Source organism: Aythya ferina (assembly GCF_964211825.1).
Source record: "Aythya ferina genome assembly, chromosome: 5".
NCBI lineage: Eukaryota > Metazoa > Chordata > Aves > Anseriformes > Anatidae > Aythya > Aythya ferina.
The window spans coordinates 25,748,450-25,770,465 of NC_140301.1; the positions used below are offsets into that span (position 1 = coordinate 25,748,450).

At 41.0% G+C, this 22,016-nt stretch overlaps 1 protein-coding gene across 4 annotated transcripts in view; it reads left to right on the forward strand.

Moving 5' to 3' along the window:
- Window positions 1-424: 424 nt before the first annotated feature.
- The window catches only part of SPRED1 (sprouty related EVH1 domain containing 1), a 58,709-nt gene continuing 37,117 nt past the window's right edge, over window positions 425-22,016 (forward strand). The window contains exon 1 of one of the 4 annotated variants that reach the window (XM_084522364.1): window positions 425-788. In XM_084522364.1, the coding sequence (XP_084378490.1) occupies window positions 757-788 (32 nt within the window). In that variant the 5' untranslated portion in view covers window positions 425-756. Of the gene's footprint in view, window positions 789-14,758; window positions 14,782-22,016 lie in introns of those variants that run through there. The other 3 variants (XM_084522366.1, XM_084522367.1, XM_084522365.1) reach the window with 3 other exon arrangements.

Genomic DNA, 22,016 nt, shown 5'->3' on the forward strand with positions numbered 1-22,016 from the left:
CCGCAGGCCGCCCGCAGCCCCGTCCGGCGGCCGGGGGCTTCCCGTGCCCCGCAGCCCCGGCTCCCCTCGGCCAGGGGCCGTGACGCAGCCCCTCTCCCCCCGGCCCCCCCCGCCGGGCTGCCTTAAATCGCCTCCCTCCCCCCGCCGCCAGCCTTCTCCGCGGGGCCGGCTCCGCTCCCTCCCTCCGCAGCTCCCGGCCTCGCTTCCGAGGGGGCGGCAGCGCCGGGCCCCGCCGCTCGGCCCCTTCTCTTCCCTTCCTTCCTTCCTTCCCCTCCCTTCCCCCGGCCCGTGGCGGCGCCGGCGTCCGGAGGAATTTGTGCCCCGGCGGGGCGCGGGAGGCGGCACTGCCGCCGGGAGGAGGAGGAGGAGGAGGAGGAAGAGGGGGGGCAGCGAAGGCGGCTGCAGCGGGAGATGAGCCGCAGCGGGAGGACGGCGCGGTGCAGCCTTTGGCGGCGGGCAGCCCTGCCTCGGCGCCGCCGCTCCGCGCCCCTCTAGCCGGGGTGGGCTCTACCCAGCGCCGTCTGCACCGGCCCCGGCCCCAGCGAACAGGAGGGGATCCGCTCCAGCGCCCGACAGCGGGATCTGGGGCTTTTCCCGGATCGAGGTCGCCGTCCCCCGCCTCGGGCCGCGGCTCTGGCCCTCGCCGGGGAGGGCGGACCGGGGGGGTAACAATGGTGAAGTTTCTGGTGAGTTCTTGCTGCGCCCTGGCCGCCTCGGTGCTGCTCCGGCTCCGCCTCGGATCACGGTGAGGAGAAAATGAGCGAAGAGACGGCGGCTTCTAACAACGAGTAAGCTCCGCGCCGCGCGTGTCCGGGTGGCCGTGGGTCTGTGTGTCTGTCTGTGTCTGGCCGTGCGCGTTCACGCGTGGCCGTGTCCACACTGCGCATTTCGCTGGCGGAGGTGGAAGCCCCGAGGCTGCCCTTTGTGAGGGAGCCTGGTGCGCGGGGAGTGCCCAAAAAGCGGGGCTTCGGTGAAGGGGGAGAGGCCGGCGCAGGTAAGGAGGCTGCGGGCAGGGGGCTCGCAGCGCCCGGGGAGGTGCGGGCACGGCCCGGCCCCGCTAGCAACCCACTGCTCGTAGACGTTTCGCATGGAAACTAGTGTGTGGGAGCTTCATCCTGCAGGAAACTGCTCCTGAATTTTAATTGGATGAGTCAGGCAGTGTAAATACAGCTTAAACCTACCCTAAAGCCCTGCTTTTTTTTTTTTTTTTTTTTTTTTTTTTTTTTTTTTTTTAAATGGGCACTTGGGACTTCTTTTTTTTTAAAAAGAGGAGGGGGACAGTTCAAGGATCTCTTAATATTTTTAACGTGACTGGTCTGGAGGAAATCCAGAGAATGTGTATGCGTGCGGCCGTAGCCCAGTGCATGTAATGGCTTAAAAAAAAATAAATACGGGGATAGGAGGGGGAAAATACTTGTCAGAAAATACGGGAGTTGTTTGTGGCCTGAAAAACAAGCAGAAGATATTTTGAAACTTTTGTTTTATGATTATTAGAAGAAAGTTGAGGTGCGTGGCTGCTCGCTGCCCGGCGGAGCTGCGCGGGGCGGCCCTCTCGTTATGAATGGTGCGGGGCAGCGCCCGAACACGGGCCGGGGGGAGCCGCTCCCTGCCGCGGGGGTCGGGCCCGAGGGGCGCCCCCCGTCCGCACCCCTTCCTCCCGTTTCCCTCCTCCCACCCGGCGCGGGGGCGACGATGCCCGCGAGCGCGCCCCGGGTCCCGGTAGGGCCGGGGTTGGGGTTGCTTTTGGGGTTGGTTTTGGGGTCGGGGCCGGGTTGGCGATGCGATGCGGGCCGCGCCACTGCGGTGTCAGCGGGGCCGGCGCTGGAGCCGCCGCCGCCGCCATGTTTTCTTTTTTGTGAATCGCTCTCATTTGCATACCACAATCTCCATTCATAAAAAAAAAAAAAAATAATAATGGGATAAAAAAAAAAAGCGGCGGCACCGCCGACCTGCAGCCGAGGGCTCCTCGCGAGGCGTGCGGGGCCAGGCCCACCTTGCCGAGGAGCAGCGGGCGGCCGGGCAGCGGGCGGCGGGGGCCGGGGGCTCGCCGGGCCCCGTGGCGCTGCCGCTCGGCGCCCGTTGACGCGGTGCTGTGGGAAAGCGCAGCTCGGGGAGGTGCCGCGAGCACGTGACCCGCTCCATTCATAAAATACCTGGCTGCCCATTCACAGCGCGCCGCAGTGCCGGCGCCCAGCGGGCTCCCGGCCCGGACGGACGGACAGACAGACAGCTCGCATCCGTGAGGGGCTGAGGGGGTGCCGCAAAGGGTTGCCCCCTGCCCCTGTTGTCCGAGGGAGGGCTGCTTCGGTAAATGTCCCCGCGGCGCATTTACCTCCCCGGACCGCCCGGCCCCGAGGAGCTCTTCTCGGAAACCCCCGGGCCTCCCCCTCCGGCAGCGCTACCCAAACGTGGAACAGTGAAAACCGACCTCGGTGTAGGGACGTGCTTCCGAGCCGATTTTTGAACCGGTTTTTGGTCGTTTGTTCTTGACTGAGCTCTGCTAACTCGTGTCTGCATGGGAGCAGCGCAGTGTGGAAGGCAGGCGGGCACACCTAACGAGGCGGTTGCAAACGTTGCCTGGAAGAAATGCAGGCGACGCTGGAGGCTGCTACGTTGGTAGAGATCGGCAATGCAGCCTGTCGTGGGCTGTTTACTTTGAGAATTTGATTGCAGATCAGGTGTCAGCGCTTCTCCTTAACCTATACCTTCACAGAAAGCACCTCTAAAATATCAGAATTACAGAGAGATGTTTTTAACGTGGCATAAGCTATCCGGAGGTCAAAATACTAACTTTGGCTTTAAATATTCTGAAATGTGCCTTTAAAAATAGTTGAATGTAATTCAGCGATGAAGGATCACTACGGCAGGCAGTGCAGTGGTTTGATGCAACTGTTCTATGGTTGCCAGTGTTAAAATGGTGATGTTCATCGCTCGTGAACACACTGTTTCATTATCTTAACAAATTATACTGAAGTGATCCTTAATTATACATTTGTGGAGTGGAGGAGGCTTTGTCCTTATCGAAGGCTAAGAGAACACCTGAAAGGTTACTGATCTTTACTTAAAATGAGAAAAGAAAGCTCACATGCAGCATTTAGTTTAAGTTAATCCGGTGTTGCTAAATGTATATAACCTAACAATGCATTATCAACAGCAGGGCTTTTTCTCACAGAACAGATATTTTTACTTCAGTTCTTAGAATATCAAAAGCAGCTCTAACTGGAGAGGAAAAAAAATATTTCTCAGTTTCCTTTGCTGTTTTGACAGCATTTCTGGCAAGGCCAGAGTCGTCATTCCTCTTTGGTTGATTTTGCACATAGCACAGACTGCCACTGTAAATGGAGGAGAAACGTGACTGAAGCTCTAAATAAATCCTTTGTGGAAATAGGGCACATCTACAAATTGAAAGACATCGTATACTAAAAGTTCACTGTGTTTAATTGTATTGGTATAATTGATATCATCAATGGCCTTGATTTCATTAACAAATCTCTCAACATGCAACGGTGAATACGGGTACTTTGCAACACACTTGTGTCATTGTGGCTATCAGGAATATTCTGGTAATTGAGCATTATTCTTTGTTTATAAAACTTAGTTTCATGGAGTGAGACACAAAGATTTGTGGTGTCTAGAAATTGACCTCAGTTAATAATACTAAATTCTCAGTGTCTTTTAAGCTGTAATGTGTGGTGGGAAAGATTAACTAAAAAGCTGCAGTAAGGACTGTTTGGTTTCTTGTTGGCTGTGAGCACGTGGAAGGCAGTTGTATAAAATTCTGATTGCTGTGGCTGAATCTTCTTCAATGTGATTTTTTGATTGTTCTTTTGATTGTGTTTGTCAGTTATGTGTTAGTTAACTGAGAGTACTGCTATACTTTTCCAGATGCATATCTGTATTTATTTCTTTTCCTTTGGTGATGTTCTGTGACCAGTGTGGTCAGTGTGAACAGAATGTGGTGCTCACAGATGCCATTAGTTTTTAAATGAAGGAATTAGTAGGATGCGTGGCCTTGTGGGTCAATCATGCAACTTAACATAATAATGTCAAAGTAAGCAGATCAGCAGGCACTGTACACGATTCCTAATTTGATGGCAGATTTTATTGGTGTCTGGAAACGCTGCTGGGCTTCAGTGTTGGGTAATACAGAAGAAATGTTACGTTATGTAGTGCCTATTCAGTAGGGATGAAGGATGATAGGATTAAGATGGAGTCCAAGTTGCTCCATTGAAAAGTAGGAGCGCTGCTTGTTGACTTTCCTCTGGGGTGCAGGTGGCTTCTTCTCTTTCTGAGGGAACGTCTGTGCTCCTGAATTGGATCTTGAGGGGTTTTTATGTACTGCGTTTGTATAGATTCAGGCTGTCATACATGAATCGTTCTGCTTCTCTGGTATAGGCAACCTCATGCTCATTTTCCTAGATAATTTAATTCTAATGCTGAGTATACCCTAATGCTGTGTGCTTAACAATATCTAGATCATGATGGTCTAAACAGCCTCACGTGTTGATTTGAAATAAAATTCTTGCCCTATTCATATATCTTCCTTGAATATTCATGAAGATACTTTTATGCTTCATATGGGCTTCAGAATTCCTTGTAGCACAAGCCCAAATGCTGAAAGATGAGCATGAGATCATATCCGAGACAGAGAAGCCATCTAGCTTGTTTTTATTAGTTCTGAAAGGATTTTAACATGTTTCAGCAGGCTAATTTTATTTCTGCTGCTGAGGGCATATACAGGCTTCAGAATTCTTCATCCCTTAATATAAGGAATTTGTGTTTAAAAAAAAAAATGTTTGTTTTGGGGGAAATGTCTTCTAAACCACTCAGTTACATGATGAAATCATTGAAATTCAGATATATTTTCTTTTGTGGGGATGGCTCTTTATTTAGAGTCCCTGGGAGGCTTTTCCAGTTTTGTGAATGGCTTCTTGCTGTCTCTTTGGCTTTATGCTACACAGTGTTGTTCTGAAGGTGAAACTGAATTTACATATTACATAATCTGGAAGCCAAGACTTTATTTATTTTTAAAGGTTCAACTTAGCAACATTACTTGATTATTGTGGTACTGCGTAAAATATGTTTTCCATCTGTTTCAGTGTAACTGGAACCTGTGATAACATTTGAATTTTGAAATGACAATTTTTTCATTGTTTGTTTGTTTAAAATCTAATGTGCCTGAGCTGTTAAAATGGCAGTGACGGCATCAGTGTATGCTTCAAAAGTAAAGATGTTTCTTGAAAGGAATACATCTTTACGGGATCAGAAGTCACAGGATTAAAGCCGAGGGCATTCATGGTGTTTTTAGGCTAAACACTGGCATTTTTCTTTTTTTTTGTTTGTTTAGCCATTCTTGTGAACATTTGGGAAAATCATATGCATTGGTGATGACTTGATGGGATATGACAAATATCAGAAACAAAAAATACTATTCAGAATGATGATGCAAGTTGAAAAAGGAGACAACGGGAATACTTTTGTCAGTTTGTGTTTTTACCTCTGATTCTGATATAAAAAATAAACAAAACAAAAAACCTATGATGTGGTTTACAACATACATTGTCTTAAACTGAATTTTCTGATGCTTAAATGTTTGCTTTCTCCTTACTGTTCTCTCCTGATTGAATGGGTTGCAGTTTCCTTAAAGGACCCAGAGAGCTTGCTGGGGGTTGCCATGTTGTTGAGGTTTGCTGTTTCTTTATTGGTGTTTTAAAAATGGCCCATATTTGTCTTTTTCCTCTCTGCTCACATGTTCAGTATTTAAGCAAACAGATTTTAACTAGCATAGCTTGCACAGCTACTGAACTGCTGGAATTGGTTGCAAACAAAAATTGAATGGATCTATCGTGGTTCCTCAAAATCTACTCCTCCTTTCCCTTGAAAATACTTGTTACTCAACCTGAAAGCTCTTCTAGTTGCAAAATACTTATTTAATGATTGGTGGCAATGTTTATGTCTTTATTAAAGTATTGTATTTTATTTTGCAATATTTGTATCATGTATTTGCAACATTTTTCTGTGCTTTGATACCTTGTTAGGGGTGTTCTCCACCCAGCCTTAGTATTCAGCAGAAATAATCTTCAGCAATACTTCTCATTTAAAGGAAGGAAGAGAACTGGGTGCTCTTTCAGTATGTTGTATTAACCAATATTTCTAGACTTAAGGCAATCCATGCTTTTTTTTTTTTTTTTTTTTTTTTTTAATTTACTTTTCCTATTCCTGGTAAGAGACTAAGTCTTCTGCTGATGATTAAAATATGATTTCATGAAATCTGTTGGCTGGCACTACTCCATGTGCATTTTTCATAAATGATGCAGTATCATGTCCTATACGGTAATGTTTTATGGTATACAGTACCATGGTAAACATGGTATATCTCTCCTCCTCTTTGAATGGTATCTGTTACAGAAGTCGGTCTCTAAGACTATGGTGGTTTTGAACAGCACCTACCTGTAAGAACTGAGCAGACATTTTATGTGCATGTTTGCACATCTTTTCCAGCTTATCTTATTCATTATGCTCATGCTGATGTTTCTTGTATGAATTTGTTGAGAAAATACTTTTTTTTTTTTTTATATATTCTCTGTGTTATATTCACTGTTCTATTTGCGACAAGAAAATATTTTATTTAAAAAAGCAAACAACAAAATTTTAGATATGCTGAGGGACAGAAAATATGCATTTGAGTGTTTTGAGTACTGAAATTGATTATAAATGTTCCTCTAATTAAATAATAGCAGACTTGTTGCACACCGTTGCAATCCATAATTCCCACTGCTCCAACTTAAAGCAGGCAAAGAATAAAATCCCAGTGCAGTCATGGTATCGATGTAAGGAGCTCACGCATTTTTGTCTTCAAGAATTCACTGTCATGTGATAGTAAGTACTTCAAACAAGGAAAATACACCATGGATATGAATATAAGTTTGGTAACAGCAATGCAGAACAGAGCATAAGAAAATACTTTTCTAATATGTGCTGCATGAGAATTGCCCAAATATATGCCACCAAAACATCTAAACCACATTAAAAACGAGGTGGTAAGTTATTCCCCCCAGATTCTTGTGGTTGAAAAATATGACCACTGTTCCATGGGATACTTTTGTTGGGTGAGGAAGTCCTGTAATCCATGCTTCTACTACAAGTCAAACACTTCAGCTGCTCTGCCTTACAGACATGATGTGAGCCATTTTGCTTGAATGGTTTGTGAGAGCAAGCTTCCTTAAAGTCTACGGAAAGTATTTTTTCTTAACAAATAATTAACAAAAAACAAACAAAAAAAAACCCTAGATCTTCCCCAAGAAGGTCTAATCACTGTTGCCACGTGCTCTTCTTCTTTGACTTGCACTGACAGGTTGCGACACTGACAGAAGTTTGCCGAAGCAAAAATGAAAGTGAGTTATTTCAGTTTTAGTGAAGTCAAACACTGTCAATAAACAAATGTAATGACAAGAAGTATCAGGAATTTCATTAGTAAAACAAATACTGAAAACTAAGGTGCAGTTTATTAAAAATTGCCACTGAAACTGATTGTCTAACCTAATTAAAGGCAGAATTGGCAAGAGAGAGTTCTTGGTGAAGGCTCCTGTCTGCAATTTTATTTTTTTTTTCAGAAACTGCAGAATTGTTTTGGTGAAGTGGTATAAACCTTGAGGGCAGAAGTGACTTCTCTCTTTAACCTTTTGAAAAGTTTCAATAAGGGTAGTGAAAGGTGGGAGTACAGAGACAGCTCTGATGTAGGAATTTTTATGTAGCTTCCTCGAAACTTGTCAGCCTCTCAGACATGACGAAGTGCTCAGTGCCCTCAGGTATTTCTCTTCCTGAGCATGGCATGCTTGCTCTGGCTCCCAGTACAGCATGCCATAACGTGAAGCCTGCGACTGAGGCCAGTATCTGCTGAGCTTGGAGAGGAATGTGGTTTTAAAAGGTGTAGAGACTAATTCAGGAGTGGGAGTTGGGTCCCATGCCTCTAAAATAGGAAAATCTGTTTGCTTGTTTGTTTTCTAGGTGAGTGGCTGACCTTATGTATGAAATTTCTGTGTTTTTTAGCTCTAGTTCCTGGTCTGTACTCCCTTTAAGAACAAGAAAAATTGGAACTTTCTTTGTAGGGTAAACTTTACAATAGCACGTTTTGTCCCTCTTCAGGGGCAATTATCTATCTCATTACAAATATTGTTTGTAGTTTGAGTGCTGCTGATCTGTGCTGTGGATGTCATGGGAAAAAAAAATCTGTCTTCAGTCTTGCAAAATTTAAAAAAAAAAAAAAAAAAAAAAAGGTAGTTTTTCGATTACTGGTTCCAGTATTATATAATGGGTGTGCTAAGAGAATGTAAAGTTGTAAAATGAAATGGTTGAGAATTTCCAAGCTTCCAAAGAGAAATTGTGAAATTATAATCCATGTGGCCAAGGGGTATGAATTTTGATGATTTTGATAATGAGACAGAGATAGCACTGTAATCACACAGCCTGGGTTCTGCTCTCAAACCTTCACACTAGGAAACACCCATTTTCCCTTTTTTCAGCCCCTTGCCTCACTTGTTGTTCATCCTGTGCCAGGAATGAGGGCAGCACCTTCTGATCAAGCACAGGTGGTTCTTTCTCATTGAAGACTGCATCTTAATAAGGGTGCAAATTCCGTAACTATTAATAATGAGAAGTAGAGCAATGTTCTTCTAACAGGCTTGTTAGATTTTTTTTTTTTTTTTTGGCTTGGTTGTTTCTCCAGTTTCATCTGGTTTTAGTCTTTAATCTTCACATTTCAGCAATGGGAGTATTTCAGATGCTGGTAATATTACTGTAATTCTATCCAGACTTGTTGCCTGTTTCTTGTACCCCTTCTGCTAGCGTGATTTTCTTAATCCTTATCTGAAAGATGGGTTTCTCTTGGTTTTGTTGGTTTGGCTTGTTTTTTCCCCTCAGTTTGGAGGCTCTCTCTGAGAAGTTATTTGAGGGAGTAATATATTATGTTGAACTTTCCTTCTGCTTTACTTCTTCCAAGGCAGTAACAACGTCTGTTAGCAGAAGTCATGACACTGGCAGCTATGTACACCTTGCGTGTTAGCCATGGTGCCAGTTAGGCTGCTGACACGGGCACATGTGCTGTGGGGGCACCCACAGCCACTACCCCATCAGTGTTGGGCTGATCCCTAGCACACTACCTGTGTGCTCTCTGTATCTGTGAAAGCGAGCGGTTCCAGCTCAAAATATCTCCCATTGTCGTAGCTGCATGCAGCTTGAAGCATCTTTTCCCAGAGCCCCCGTAGCACCTTAAAATGTACGCACTTTGTTTCCATGGCAATGGGGAAGTATCGTGCACGTTGGCAGCCCCGCGTCAGGTAATGGAGGGTCTGCAGAAGGCAGCCCAGCATCTCCCTGGGGCATGCTACAGGAGCCACCTGGGTCTCACAGGGAGAGCAGGTGCTGCTCAACCTACAGGGCCTCTGTGGGGCCGAGGGGACCTGTTCAAATTGAGGTCAGAAGCTCAAGCAGTGTTGCCTTACTGCATGCTTTTAAGCACCTTGTGTCATGGTCTTAGGGTGCTCTGCAGGGGTTGAAGCGCCAACAGGCTTGTGCACAAGTGTTGCCAGTATGTTTGTCACCAGTGCATTAGCAGGTTTGGTTTTTGGTGAGCTTCTTTGGCTTCTGGAGCAGTTGTTTTCCACTTTGATTTCTCTCTTGCCTAGTCCTGCAAAGGGAGAATGCGTCCACGTTTATCCCTGTGAAGCAAGGCAGAAAACATGAGCTCTTCATATTACTCCAAATCTGGATGAAGAGCAGGTCTAGTAAAGGAAGTTATTTCAGAATAAGACATGAATTTAGAGTGCTGTAGTTTAGTACAGTGTTATTTCCTGTTGAGAGTCTTTATTCTCCTTCTGAAGTAAGTTGTGGTTAACTAGGGGAAAGCTGATACGCTCGGTTACCTGAGGAGAGGAGCTTTTCAGGTTCTTTTCTTCAGGCCTTTCCTTCTATGCTACACCTATTCAAACTCTAGCTCCGGTGGTTTTGTTATTTTGTTTTTTGTTTTGCCTTAGACATTTATTATTTGTGGGTGTGGGGTGGTTGTTGTTGTTCCTTGGGTTTTGCTTTCATTTCCTCCTAAAAGTGGTATATCTTTCTGGGTTTTGAAGTGGTGAGACCGTTTTGGTTTTTGTTTTTTCTTGGACGCTCTGGGACAGTACAAACAGAACCCAAATAAAAGTATGTGTTTCCTTTGTTGTAGAAAGACAAAATGCTTCATACACACTATGAGTTATGTGTATAGAATTGTGTGTAACCTCACTTCTGAACAAAATCTATAGATTAAACTCCTGGAATAACCAGAAAGAAGCTTACTGAATCTGTTACTGTTTCAGCTGGTTTTTAGGTGTGAGCAATTACTGGGAGGTACAGGTTTGGCTTTTTTGTCTTTCGTCTTATCTGTGCTGCATGAGCTTGATCCTTACCACTGAAGATAAAAGTGGAAGTAAAAGCTTCAATGTTTGGTCTTCATGCTCCTTCCAACTTGTGGGTGCGAACAATGAGCTTTGATCGACATACCATCCCACATAAGGCATGATGATCCAAATCTCTGCCATGTGCTTCAGGAAGAGATTATTTCAGTAGAGAAGTTACAAGAGAGATCCTGTGTAACTTTTACATGTCGAAGGAAGGAAGGAGTATCATTTCTGAAGGGCCAGAGTGATTTTGACCAAATGTTTTCTAAGGTTGCTTCCCTGTTTGTTTCTCAGGCAGTGACAGCAATATTTGGGGGTGGGAGCTGAGTACTCTTAAAATATTCTGAAGAAATATTTAATTGTTTATAAAATTGAAAGATTGCTCTAAATCATTATGCTCTTTATCTTGCATTTGCTGAAGTGTAGAAATTGCCAGATGAGATGCACAAAACCACAGTCTGAGTGTTAAACCAAGTTTTCTTAGTGGTTGTCTCCTTAGGAAGTGTTGGTTTTGTTTTAGATAATTCAAAGTTGAGAAATGCTGCTGGTCTGGGACAAGAAGAACATAATCCTAATAATAACAACACACATCTGTGATTCAAGTCAGTTTAACTTAATTCTCAAGCTTCAGTGTCCAGGATACAAAACTATAATTCACCGTTTTCCACCCTAAAGTAAAAAATTAAGAATATAAAATATACCGTACAATAGTACAAAAACACAAGGAGGCAATATGCCTTCTCTAGTAAACATTACTAAAAAAAAATAATTTATTGCAAGGTTACATCCTGGGGTAGATCAGTAGTATATTTAGGTTACCAATCTTGCTACCAAATGGTTACCAAACAGTGCTAGTAAGCCTTTCATTAGGAAATTGGAGTATAGATGTCAAGGAAGATTATAATTTTATTGTTTGCTAATTTAAAGGAGGATTGAAATAGTAGTGAAAGTCACTACAGCTTAAATCAATCACGTTTTTCAGCTTCTGGTAACTTGAAGAGTTAGTTATCTTCACCTTGTGAAGCCCATATGTTATCTTGGACACCAAAGCCAGAAAAGAAACCAGCAAGCAGCTGAGATGTCAGTCAGTGCCTCCAGTGGTATCTGAGCATTTTAGGGGAGGGTTGTTTATACATGGCTTTACTTCTTGTGAAGTTGAAGGTTTACTTCTTGGCAGCGTACAAAATATTTGAAGTTTATCAGAGGTAAGTGTAACATCTTTGGCAGAGCGCAGATTTCACAGTATCTGCACTGAGTGTAACCCTATAGTAACATGACCTGTTTTCTACTTTTTTTCTTTGCCTCAATTATAGTTAGGCATATTTACAGTGGAGAAAGCGTAACTGTCATTTCCCAGTTTTAGCATGAACATCTATCTATGATCTAGGGTGTGTTTGAGAGGACTTCTTTTTGTATGCTCCCTTATTTTCCTGTATTGTCAAAAAGGTATATTTTATTCTAAAGAAATGTAATCTTAGCAGTTAAATTGAAAGGTGCCATTCAAGTTTTTATCATTGACTAGGAAAATCAGTTTGTTGTATCATTTTCAGTTAGGATTCAAATTTTGTTGTCTTTATTTAAACGGGAAAATGATGTTCTTCAAAAGACTTTCTGCTTTCCTCTGCTATGAGTTTTGTCAGAGAATGCTTCTTTGGAATATATCCTTTGGCAATAACAGTGCCGGTCTAAAAGTAGCAAGTTCTCTTAGTCTGACCTTTTCTTAGTGCATTACTTCAGTACATCTCAGGAAGTTCAGATTGATACTTCTCAAGGTTAAAATTGGCAGATAGTATTTGTATGCCTTCAACCTCCACAGAGAGCATGATCAGAAATTGTTCTAATGTGTCAGTGGAAGTAGGCAGGATTACATATTACCTCTGTATCTTTTTTCATTTTTTTTTCCTAATGACAGAACTTCTGTTTATTAATCTCCTGTCTTGTGAACTCCATTACATACCATGTTCTTCACAAATTAAAATGTTTTGAGTGTGGATTATTAATTTCAATCTGTAGCCTTGCAGTGGCACTTCACAAATCTAGTTGTTGAGGCTGCTACCAAGTGAGGTTCCAAGATCCACAGGAGATGAGATGAATTCAGTATTACTGGTAGCATTTGAGAGTGCATGAAGTTATCTGTCTGTAGTTCTGAAGGTCTGGAAGTTGATATTCCTTTGTAAAGCTATGCAGGACAGGGGTATTCACAAGCAAATCTGCATAATTATGATGTGTAGTTTTTTGTTTTTGTTTTAAGAGGTGTTAATCTGAACTTCTTTTTAAAAGCCTTTCCCAAATAGTATGAAGTTTTGTTGTTGTATGACTGATAGGTCCTAGAGGTGGGTTTGTTTTATTGGGTTTTGATAGACTATTTACATAAGTTGAAATACTTAACTCTTCAGAATGCTTTTTTTTTTTTTTTTTTTTTTTTTTTTTTTTTTTTTAATCCTTTCTGTCAAACTGTGAAGTGTTTCAGTATAAGGTAAAGTTACATAAGTACACAAGCCCTTTAAAATAGAAATAAAAAGAATTCCATTAATACCCAGCGTTTCACCAACACTGACAAATCCAGTTTTCACTGAATAAACAGCACTGGTGCTGTCATTTTGACACACAAAATAACTTTGCCTCTATGTAGTTAATAGCCACCTCTTAAAGCATCTAAAGCAAATTTACAGTTGAGATTAGTTAATGAGGGAGAGTGGGAGTAGATTTATTTGAAATCCACTGAACTTAACTGCTCACTTGTTTGCTTTTTAATGGTAAAGCAGATCTGTGGTTTGAAACAGTTTGGGGAAGTTTTTGTGACAAAGAAGATGATGGTCAGAACTACCTTAAAGCTGCAAAAGGGTCAGCTAAAATTTTTCCTCTCTGAGTTTGACATTGCTTAGAAATGACATTGGAAATCTCCCTTTGAAAATGTTCGAGAAACGCGAGATATTGAAGCTCTTCAGAGATGGTCTATTTGCCCGAAGCATTTAGAGGACATTACAAAACAGTAAAATACAGCACTAAATCATTGCTATTTTAAGATGTTAATGCTTTACATAAAAATGTAAGAATTGCTGTAAAGGATCTGACAAAAATTCTTGTTGACATCCTTTCTCTGACTTCTCCCACTTGCTATACATGGTTAAATTCCATGCATATCCGTTTCCTCGTCAGGATGGATTATATTATTTGTTCCTTGATTCCTTGTTGGAAAATTTTACCTTGTGGTTGTCTGGTAGTACTTCATTTTTGCTTTAGTAGCAGTCTAGCTTTAGATGGTGTATCTGTTCTCAGAGTAAATGTTGTGTTCTCAGGCATTTGGAAGTTGAAGTAAGCTGAAACTGCTATGCCAGATCATTCAGTTTCAGTCTCTTGGTACACTTAGTTTGCTGTTCATGTTTGTGTATTAGAACTTGAAATTAGTTTTAGTATCTAAATGGATTGTTTCAGAGCATTGTGTACTGCATGGATATTTCTTTTCTCGAAACAGTTCGTTTCACAAGAACCACGTGAATAAGGTGATGAGATGAAACAGCAGTGCTTCCAGTAGCTACACAAGGTTCAAGGGGAAAACATATCAATTCAGGTTTTGTTAGGAAATGCATTGCATTTATGTTCATGTCAGTGTCAACAGCTTGCTTTCTGATGTAAAGTAATATCCTACTAGGAGGAGAAAGGAAATTGGCAGTACAGGCACTCTTGGGCTTTGGCCTTGAACGAGCACCTCCTGAAGTGGGAAGGGGACTTCTGTGCCCTCTCCTTCAGTTTCGGGGGCAGGCAGGGCTGGCTCATGAGTGCTTCCAAGCTGCTTTGTTTCTACCTCAGCTATCAGAAGGGCAGTTTCATTATGCTTCCAAGACTGTGCGTGCTTATTGTCAGATCTAACCTACTTTGTGAGATGCAGCTTCACACTAGATACGTAGTCTGAGGTGCAACGAGAAGGCTTCTAGATTTTAGAAGTTAAATATATCCATATTTATCTCTGTGTTCCATAGGTCGGTCTGTCATTTTTATACCTGAAACAAAATGTATTTAATAGAAATTGATTGAATGAAAGGAATTTCTCTTTGTTTGGGCCAAAGCAATACAAACTGTAAATGTGAAATTGTATTCAATTATGATAGCTGCCAAGTATTTTAAATTACTTTTCCCCCTTGTTGCTATTAGTATTGTTGAATTTCTTATACGCGGTTTCTCAGAAGTAAATTGTACCTTAAATCTTGCTGCACACAATGCTTTCTCAACTGTAAAATCTCAAAGATGTATCATCAGCAAATCCGTCTCATTTTTTTCAAGGTGGGATTAAAGAAAGGAAGGTATCTCATGGAAAAAAATTGAGTGAAGCAGGGGGAAAAATGGCAGGGTGAGTAAATGTGCTGTGAGAGCTACCTGTGTCTACAAAGTATATTAATTCTTCTCCCCTTCTTAGAGCTGGGCCCCCTGCAATAGAGGTCTCAACCCCAGCCGGGGCTGGCAGGAGTGGTGCTGCCTGTGGGAGGTTATGGATGCTCTGTGTGCAATTCTCGGTGGCGTTGGCACTCGCCAAAGCTCCCTCTTTTTGCTCGAGTTTATCCCTACTGGAAGTTAAAATGAAAGGCAAAAGAGACAGGAAGACAATGCTGAAAAGAGGAAAAAGACTGACAAGTAAGGAGAGAAATCTAAGGCCTAGCTTTAGGTATGCATTTAAAAGTCAATTAGGCAAACTACCAGCATTAGGTTTCTAAAATTATTTCAGATGCCTGTCTTGTTATTTGATAGCTCTTCTTGTAGCAGATTTTTAATTTTTCTTTCATTGAAGTATAGTACAGTGAACATTAGAGTCCTTTATTAACACTGTTTCTCGTATTGAGTTATTGCCCTGTCACCCAGTGCATTAGGTTCTAGAAAAATACCTAGTAAACCCCCCTGCCTAATTGATGTGCTGTTTGGAAGCTATAGATAGTTTGTCTAAGAACTGCTTCCAGTCCATGGTGGAATCCATGGCACTAGTAAGAAGGCATTTCTAGGCAATTTTTATAGGCTTTATTCATTAGCTCTCTTGCTACTTTAAAAGAATGCCCATACGCTATTCTGAGATTTTAAAGAAAATGCAAAGAGAAGTTTAAATGTCTCTGTGGGCTCTGCAGCTGCCATTCTGTATATGACGAGTGACAGGCTTCACCAGAGCTCCTGCTTCTGAAGGCAGGAGACCACGATTCTGAAACACGTTATAGCGGTGTTATTTATATCCTGCCAAAAGCAATTATCCTGCAAGGCTTATAAATATGTGTTAGCATTTGTGTGTGTGATAAACTCTGTAGACTTCCACAGAGATCTGTAGGTCTACTCAGACTGATATATTTAAATTTTTGCAGGACTGAAGCCCAAATACTTGCATAAAAAGATGTTTCTAGTGCAGGCATATGCTGATTATTCAGTAGTGCATGGCAGAAGTCTTTCTTTGGGACGGGTCTTTCATGATTAGGCTTATTATTAGTTTTATTATTATTTTTATTTTATTATTAGTTTTTAGTATTATTAGTTTTTACATTCAACAGCATTTGATAAGAGTTGTTTTTAAGAAATATATTTTGATCCACGAGGATATTTCCAACAACTTCTAAGCTTTAAGAGCCCTTATCTGTCTAAGAACCCCATTTTTAATTCCTGTGAATCCTGTATTTCTCGATGAAGATTTATTTATTTTTATTTATTTTTTTTTTACTCCTTAAAAGTGCCTTCAGTTTAACTGACCCTAAAAGTGGTCTTGTTCTGCACAGTGTCTTTTCGTCACCCTGTGACTGAAAATGAGCTCCACTGTTGGAGGAAAAGGCCTGTGCTTTGGATCTCGGCTACCAAATAGAGCAGCTTTTCTGTTCACCCCGCAGCTGCTGTTACTCATTCTGCAACTGCTAGAGGATGGGCAAGTAACCATCCTCATACGAGACAAAAATATAACTCCATTAGTCAGCTGGCGTGGGTTGTTGAAGCAGAAGTGCAGGCAGTATTTTCTCCTGGTGGAGAAAAATCCATCACATCCTATTAAAGTTGCCATTAGCTGACTATGGGGGAATGTACATTTCCTGAATCCGTGATTGCCTGTTCTCCTTACTTTGATGGCTGTCTACTTTAAAACTTGTAATTTAGTCATAACTATTATAAGATCATGTTACATCTCTGGGGTTAAATCTATTTGACATATAATCTGTCTGAGAAAAGCCCTTAAGAAATAATGGTGCTTGACACTAACTGAACCTTAAATTATTGTGGCGTGAATTAGAGAAACTTGTTTCTAAAGAGGTTTGGTGAGCTTTCTGAAATCTTTATCACCCTGTTGGACTTCTGCATTTTTAATATTTTAATTTTAACTTTTAGACTACTTAATATTTTAACTCGTTGCTGTTAAACATCGATTTCAAGATTTCTTTTGGAGTTTTTTTAACAGTTGTCTTCTGAATATTGGAAATTTAACAGGCTAGTGACATCTTCTACTTGCCAGTGTTAAGTGTAAGGCTTAAGTGAGGGAGAGTTAACACCCTTAAGCTTTTTCACAGTAGCATTTGAACCTTTTTAAGTTTTTGGATCTTAATCGTTGTAATTCACAACTATAACAAAAAGCAGAACCAAGAAAATAAAAAGGTTCCTTCATGTAATTGCTGCTTATCAGGTACAAGAAAATTATTTTTCTTTGTTATTCTGGAAGTAGCAATCTTTAGTCATGGCTACAGGAGTGTTACAGTAAATCATTTGCATCTTTAGGGCAAGTACAGCTGTGGTTAGGTTTCCTCTTAATTTAGGGCTCAATTGTGTTAAAATCTTAGCCACCCGATTCCTTATCTCTGTCCTTTTTTTTTTTTTTTTTTTTTTTATGAACTGTGCACAGATAGAAATGTTTGAATTTCTTAATTTCCAGAGGGATAAATATTTGACCTTAATGTAGTGTGGATGGTATTAATATAACAGGTGTCACGATCTGTGATTGCACTTTACAGGTGTACTAGCACCTGTAAATTAAAGGCAGAACAATGTCAGTCATACCGTGTAAGGCCTGTGTCTGTCTCTATATTATGTACAACATTAAATCTGAAGAAGAAATGAAGCAATGGCAAGCTACAGTCAAGCTTCAATTCTTATTGTAGTTATATTTTATTTTAGACAGGCCCCAGGTGTATGTCCAGTTAGTTGGCAGTCACCTGTCTGTGTGGGTTTTTTGCCCTTTACCCTTAAGCTGCTTTTGGTTTGCTCATCTCTCCCCATGATAAATTTGCTTCTTGTTCTCAATAAGCTATCTATATGATATTAAAGAAGTTCAAAACGTGATACTGAACAGTAAAGTCAAAGTAAGTGTCCTGGTTTCAGTTAGAACAGAATTAATTTTCTTCCTAGTAGCTGGTGGAATGCTGTGTTTTGGCTTAGGATGAGAAGAGTGCTGATAACACCCCGATGTTTTAATTGTTGCAGAGCAGTGCTTATACCAAGCCAAGGACATCTCAGCCTTTTGCTCTGTCCTGCCAACAGGCAGGCTGGGGGTGCAGTAAGAGCTGGGAGGGGACAGACCCAGGACAGGTGACCCAAACTAGCCAAAGGGGTATTCCATACCATCTGACGTCATGCTAAACAATATATAGGGGTGGCTAGCCGGGGGGAGGGGGCCGGACTGCTCGGGGTTAGGCTGGGCATCGGTCAGCGGGTGGTGAGCAATTGCATTGTGCATCACTTGTTTGTACATATTATTAGTAGTAGTACTATTATCACCATTGTATTATTATTATTATTATTATTATTATTGTTGTTGTTATTATTATTTTCCTGTCTTATTAAACTGTCTTTATCTCAACTCATGGGCTTCACTTTCCATTTCTCTCCCCCGTCCCAGAGAGGGAGGGGGAGGGTGAGTGAACGGCTGCGTGGTGTTTAGCTGCCGGCCAGGTTAAACCACGACAGTAAGAAAATTAGATTATTGTGTTATGCAAATATAATTTAATTACTTAATGACTCTACAAGTTTAATTCAACTCTTTATTAAAAAGTAAAAATTGTGCAGTTCTAGCTGAGGGAGCTGTTTTCTGGCAAGTCAGCTTCCTGTATGTTCATTTAAGTAATGTTTGCTAAACTTTGGTATGGCAAGGTAGACAAAGTTTTGTACCATTTTACTCAAAATAGTTGGTTGCCATGCTAAAAAATGTTGTAAAATTTAATTATTACTTTGTAAGATTGAAAATCAAGTCTCTATAACAATCTGTTTTTAACTTTAAAGAAAAGGAAATGAGCAAGATCCTATTCCATTGTATTTGATCACATTACCCCATTTTACCAAAGAGCTAAATACAACTTTACATATGCAAAGGTTGTACCCCTGTGAGATGCCTACACGTTCTTGTTGAGCCTGGGTAATGGGATTTCTCGTGAGGTCCTGTGACTGAGGGTTGGGTTTTATTGGATTTTTGCACTTTGGTGTTCAATAAAATGTTTAAAATCCATCCTGATGTGATTCTGGTTGGCCTGCCTCAGTCTATCAGGTTCCAGGCAGCAACAGAGGACTCTTTTCAGCTTTCAACCTTTCCCTTCAGCTTTACTTTCTTGTGAGCAGGATCGTCCTCTACATGTGTTGTTCATTAAACAGGTACTGTTTTTCATTTAATATGTAATTTTCCTCAAGTCAGAGCCTTCCTGTGTGCTGAATTATAAATCCTAGTCTTCAGTTTTTCTCCAGCTACTCCAAGTTGCATGTAGGCAGCCGGCTAGTTTTGTGTACAAGGGAGAGAAAACCTGGAGCATGCTGTAAATGTCAGTAATGTCAGCTGTAAATGTAAAAGTATGAATGTGTGTGTGGATATGGCAAGTGTCTTGCTGTCCTGAAGAATTCTGGAAGCAAAACGTTACCTCAATCAATGGGCAGAATTTAGGAACTGGTCTGTGTGGATGCAGAAACGTGAGCGCTCTGTATCTGTAGCTCTCTTTTATCTTGATCTCTTTGGATTGGGCTGTTAGGGAGCTTGTTTTGCCTCGTACAAATTGTAAGAGATTGCCATATGGTCTGGTATAGTTCATGTACACAACTGTGATCCAGTAGAGGAAAGGCAAACTCCCTACCCCCCTACTGCTGTTTCAGAGAGGAACAGACAGGAGGAAGTAGGAGTGAGAACAGATTTCTGGATAGATTGGTAGGCAGCGGGGTGAATTCTTAGCACTTCCCACCAGAAGTTTATTCTAATAGCATCAGTTCTTAACTGTGTAGCTGCTGCTTGGGAAGCTGGAACGTAAGGATCAAGAGCAAATGAATAAACACACTTATAAGGCTTGTTTCAAGTCAGAATGGTAAAATAATTTACTTATTATTCTGAAACAAGGCTGCAGTGCTTTCAGCCTCTAGCTTGATTTTTTTTTTTTTTTAAGTGCAACTGAATGTTAGCACTAATAGATATATCTAGAAAACAGTTGTAGCAGTGTACTGGCTGAATGAGATTTGGCTAAGATGCACACCTGGTGGTGGAAGTGTGTGCTTAGTATATCCACATTGATTGAAATAGGTCACATGCAAGAGGAAATTTTTCTTGTTTTCTGGGCCTTTTAAAGGAAAGGGGTAATTTTGAGTAGATTTCCAATACTACATAGAAGGAACAGATGGATTTTTATGTTAGACACCCTGCTACTCCATTGGTCATCAGCTTCAGATTGATTTAAACCAGAGTTAAAGCAGTTTAAAGGAAAGGGGGCTGGGGGAGAACCATTTAGAATTAAAATTTATATATGGAATAGAGAACAACTTTTATGCCTTTCCTCTGGATTAAAGGTGAATTTATATAAATGCAAAAATAATAACAATAACATAAGCTTTTAAATCTGTAAATCTGCATTTCTCGTGATGAAACTTTGGGCTTCATTTTGGGCTGCCTCTGAAAGGGGGAGTTACCTTTGTTTGCATTCACCAACAATGCCTTTGCCTTAGATCTGAGGAGAATGACTGCAGGTGATTTGGGGCACTGATCTGTCAAAGCAATGTTTTTGGGTTGTTGGATTTTCTGCTTAGGTTGCGCAACCAGCTCTCTTCACCGTTGCATAATAGTTTGAGCTAACACAAAGGAAGAAGCAGAATTGTGCCCCGAGACTGAGGGAGGAGAAAGGGGTAGGGATTCATTCATGCTGGATTTAGGTGAGCAGGTTTAGTTGCCTTCCTATTATCCCACAAGATCAAATAATTTTTGCTGCAAACCTACAAATGCTGAATCACTGGTAGAATTCTGTGTATATGACTGTTTAGACAACTCCTATGAATAAAATCTTACAATTAATCAGGAGGTCTGAAAATGAGAGTTGTATATATCATTTATGTGCTCTGCATGGTATACTGTACTCCTACCTTATGACTATTCAATGGAGCATCGCCCTTTAATTTGTCTCATGGAGATGCATAGTCTGTCTGTGTCAAAATGCTTGCATGAGTATAATCTGGAAGCTGCTTTTCTTCTGAGTGCCAGTGTACTGGAACTCAGTGTTGAAAGCTTGAAATTCATGAGGTTTGTATTTCCTTGCATTCTCAACAAATACTGAATAACCTTCTGTAAATAATGATCCTTATTAAAGGATGAATACATGAAAACCCTTCAAGTTTTGCAGCTACTTTTTTCTTCTTTTGAGGAGAGGAGATTTGTATTTCCTCTCCCTTATGTGCCTGGCATAATAATGCAGGAGCACAAACTAAAGAAGTGGTAACAAGCAGCAGTGGTTCATGATGCCAATAGCACTGCAGTTTGGAAAATATGTTGTACCACTAAATTAACCAGTCTCAATTAAAATGTAAAGAATCTCCACCACAAATTGTTCACTACTGGTATAGTCATCTTTATCTTTTTTTATCCCTTAAAATGAATAAATGTTTTCTAGCAAAAAGGTCAGCTGTCAAATTTTCTAGGTTGTTCTTAAAAGCTACTTTTCTATTTTAAAACTTTTTTTTAATTATTATTTTAAAGGAAATATCCTTTAATGATCATGATTGTAAAATGTATCAGCGAAGATGAGCTGGTGACTCACTTCAAACAAATCATATTTGTATGTTAAACTTTATTCAAAATGCTGGTTGCCATAATTCCTTTCCATTAAAAAGGTCCAGATTTGGTGTTCTTAAGCTTTGCTAAGCCATTGGAGTTTGGATCCAGACTTCCTAATTTGTACAGTAAGGCTACGAACTTTAGTATTAATTTACTGTAATATTATTAAAATTTTGGTTTTAATCTGCAGCAAGATAGTACTTATTATACTGTTTCAGGTGGATCAGTTATATCAAAATTTAAAGTTACAAGCATGTGCTTGTAATTGATTCTCATATTGTGATGTATTTTCAGTTGTATTTCCCAAAAATTGTGTTTTCATTGCCTCTCAGTTTTCACCACATTGTGGGATAAACTTTTTGCAGTGTTCAGAAGATCCATTTTCTGTGCTACCAGAGCTAATCCCCTTGCATCATCTGGAATCAAGAGGGCTTTCCCTTTGTGTATTCAGTCCTTACATAAAGGAAACTCAGTCTATTTTGTTAGCATGTAAACTGGGATTTACTAAATACAATGAAGGCCAAAACTTCTAGCAGTAAAAATTTAGAGAAAGTAAATGTATGTTTCTTGGG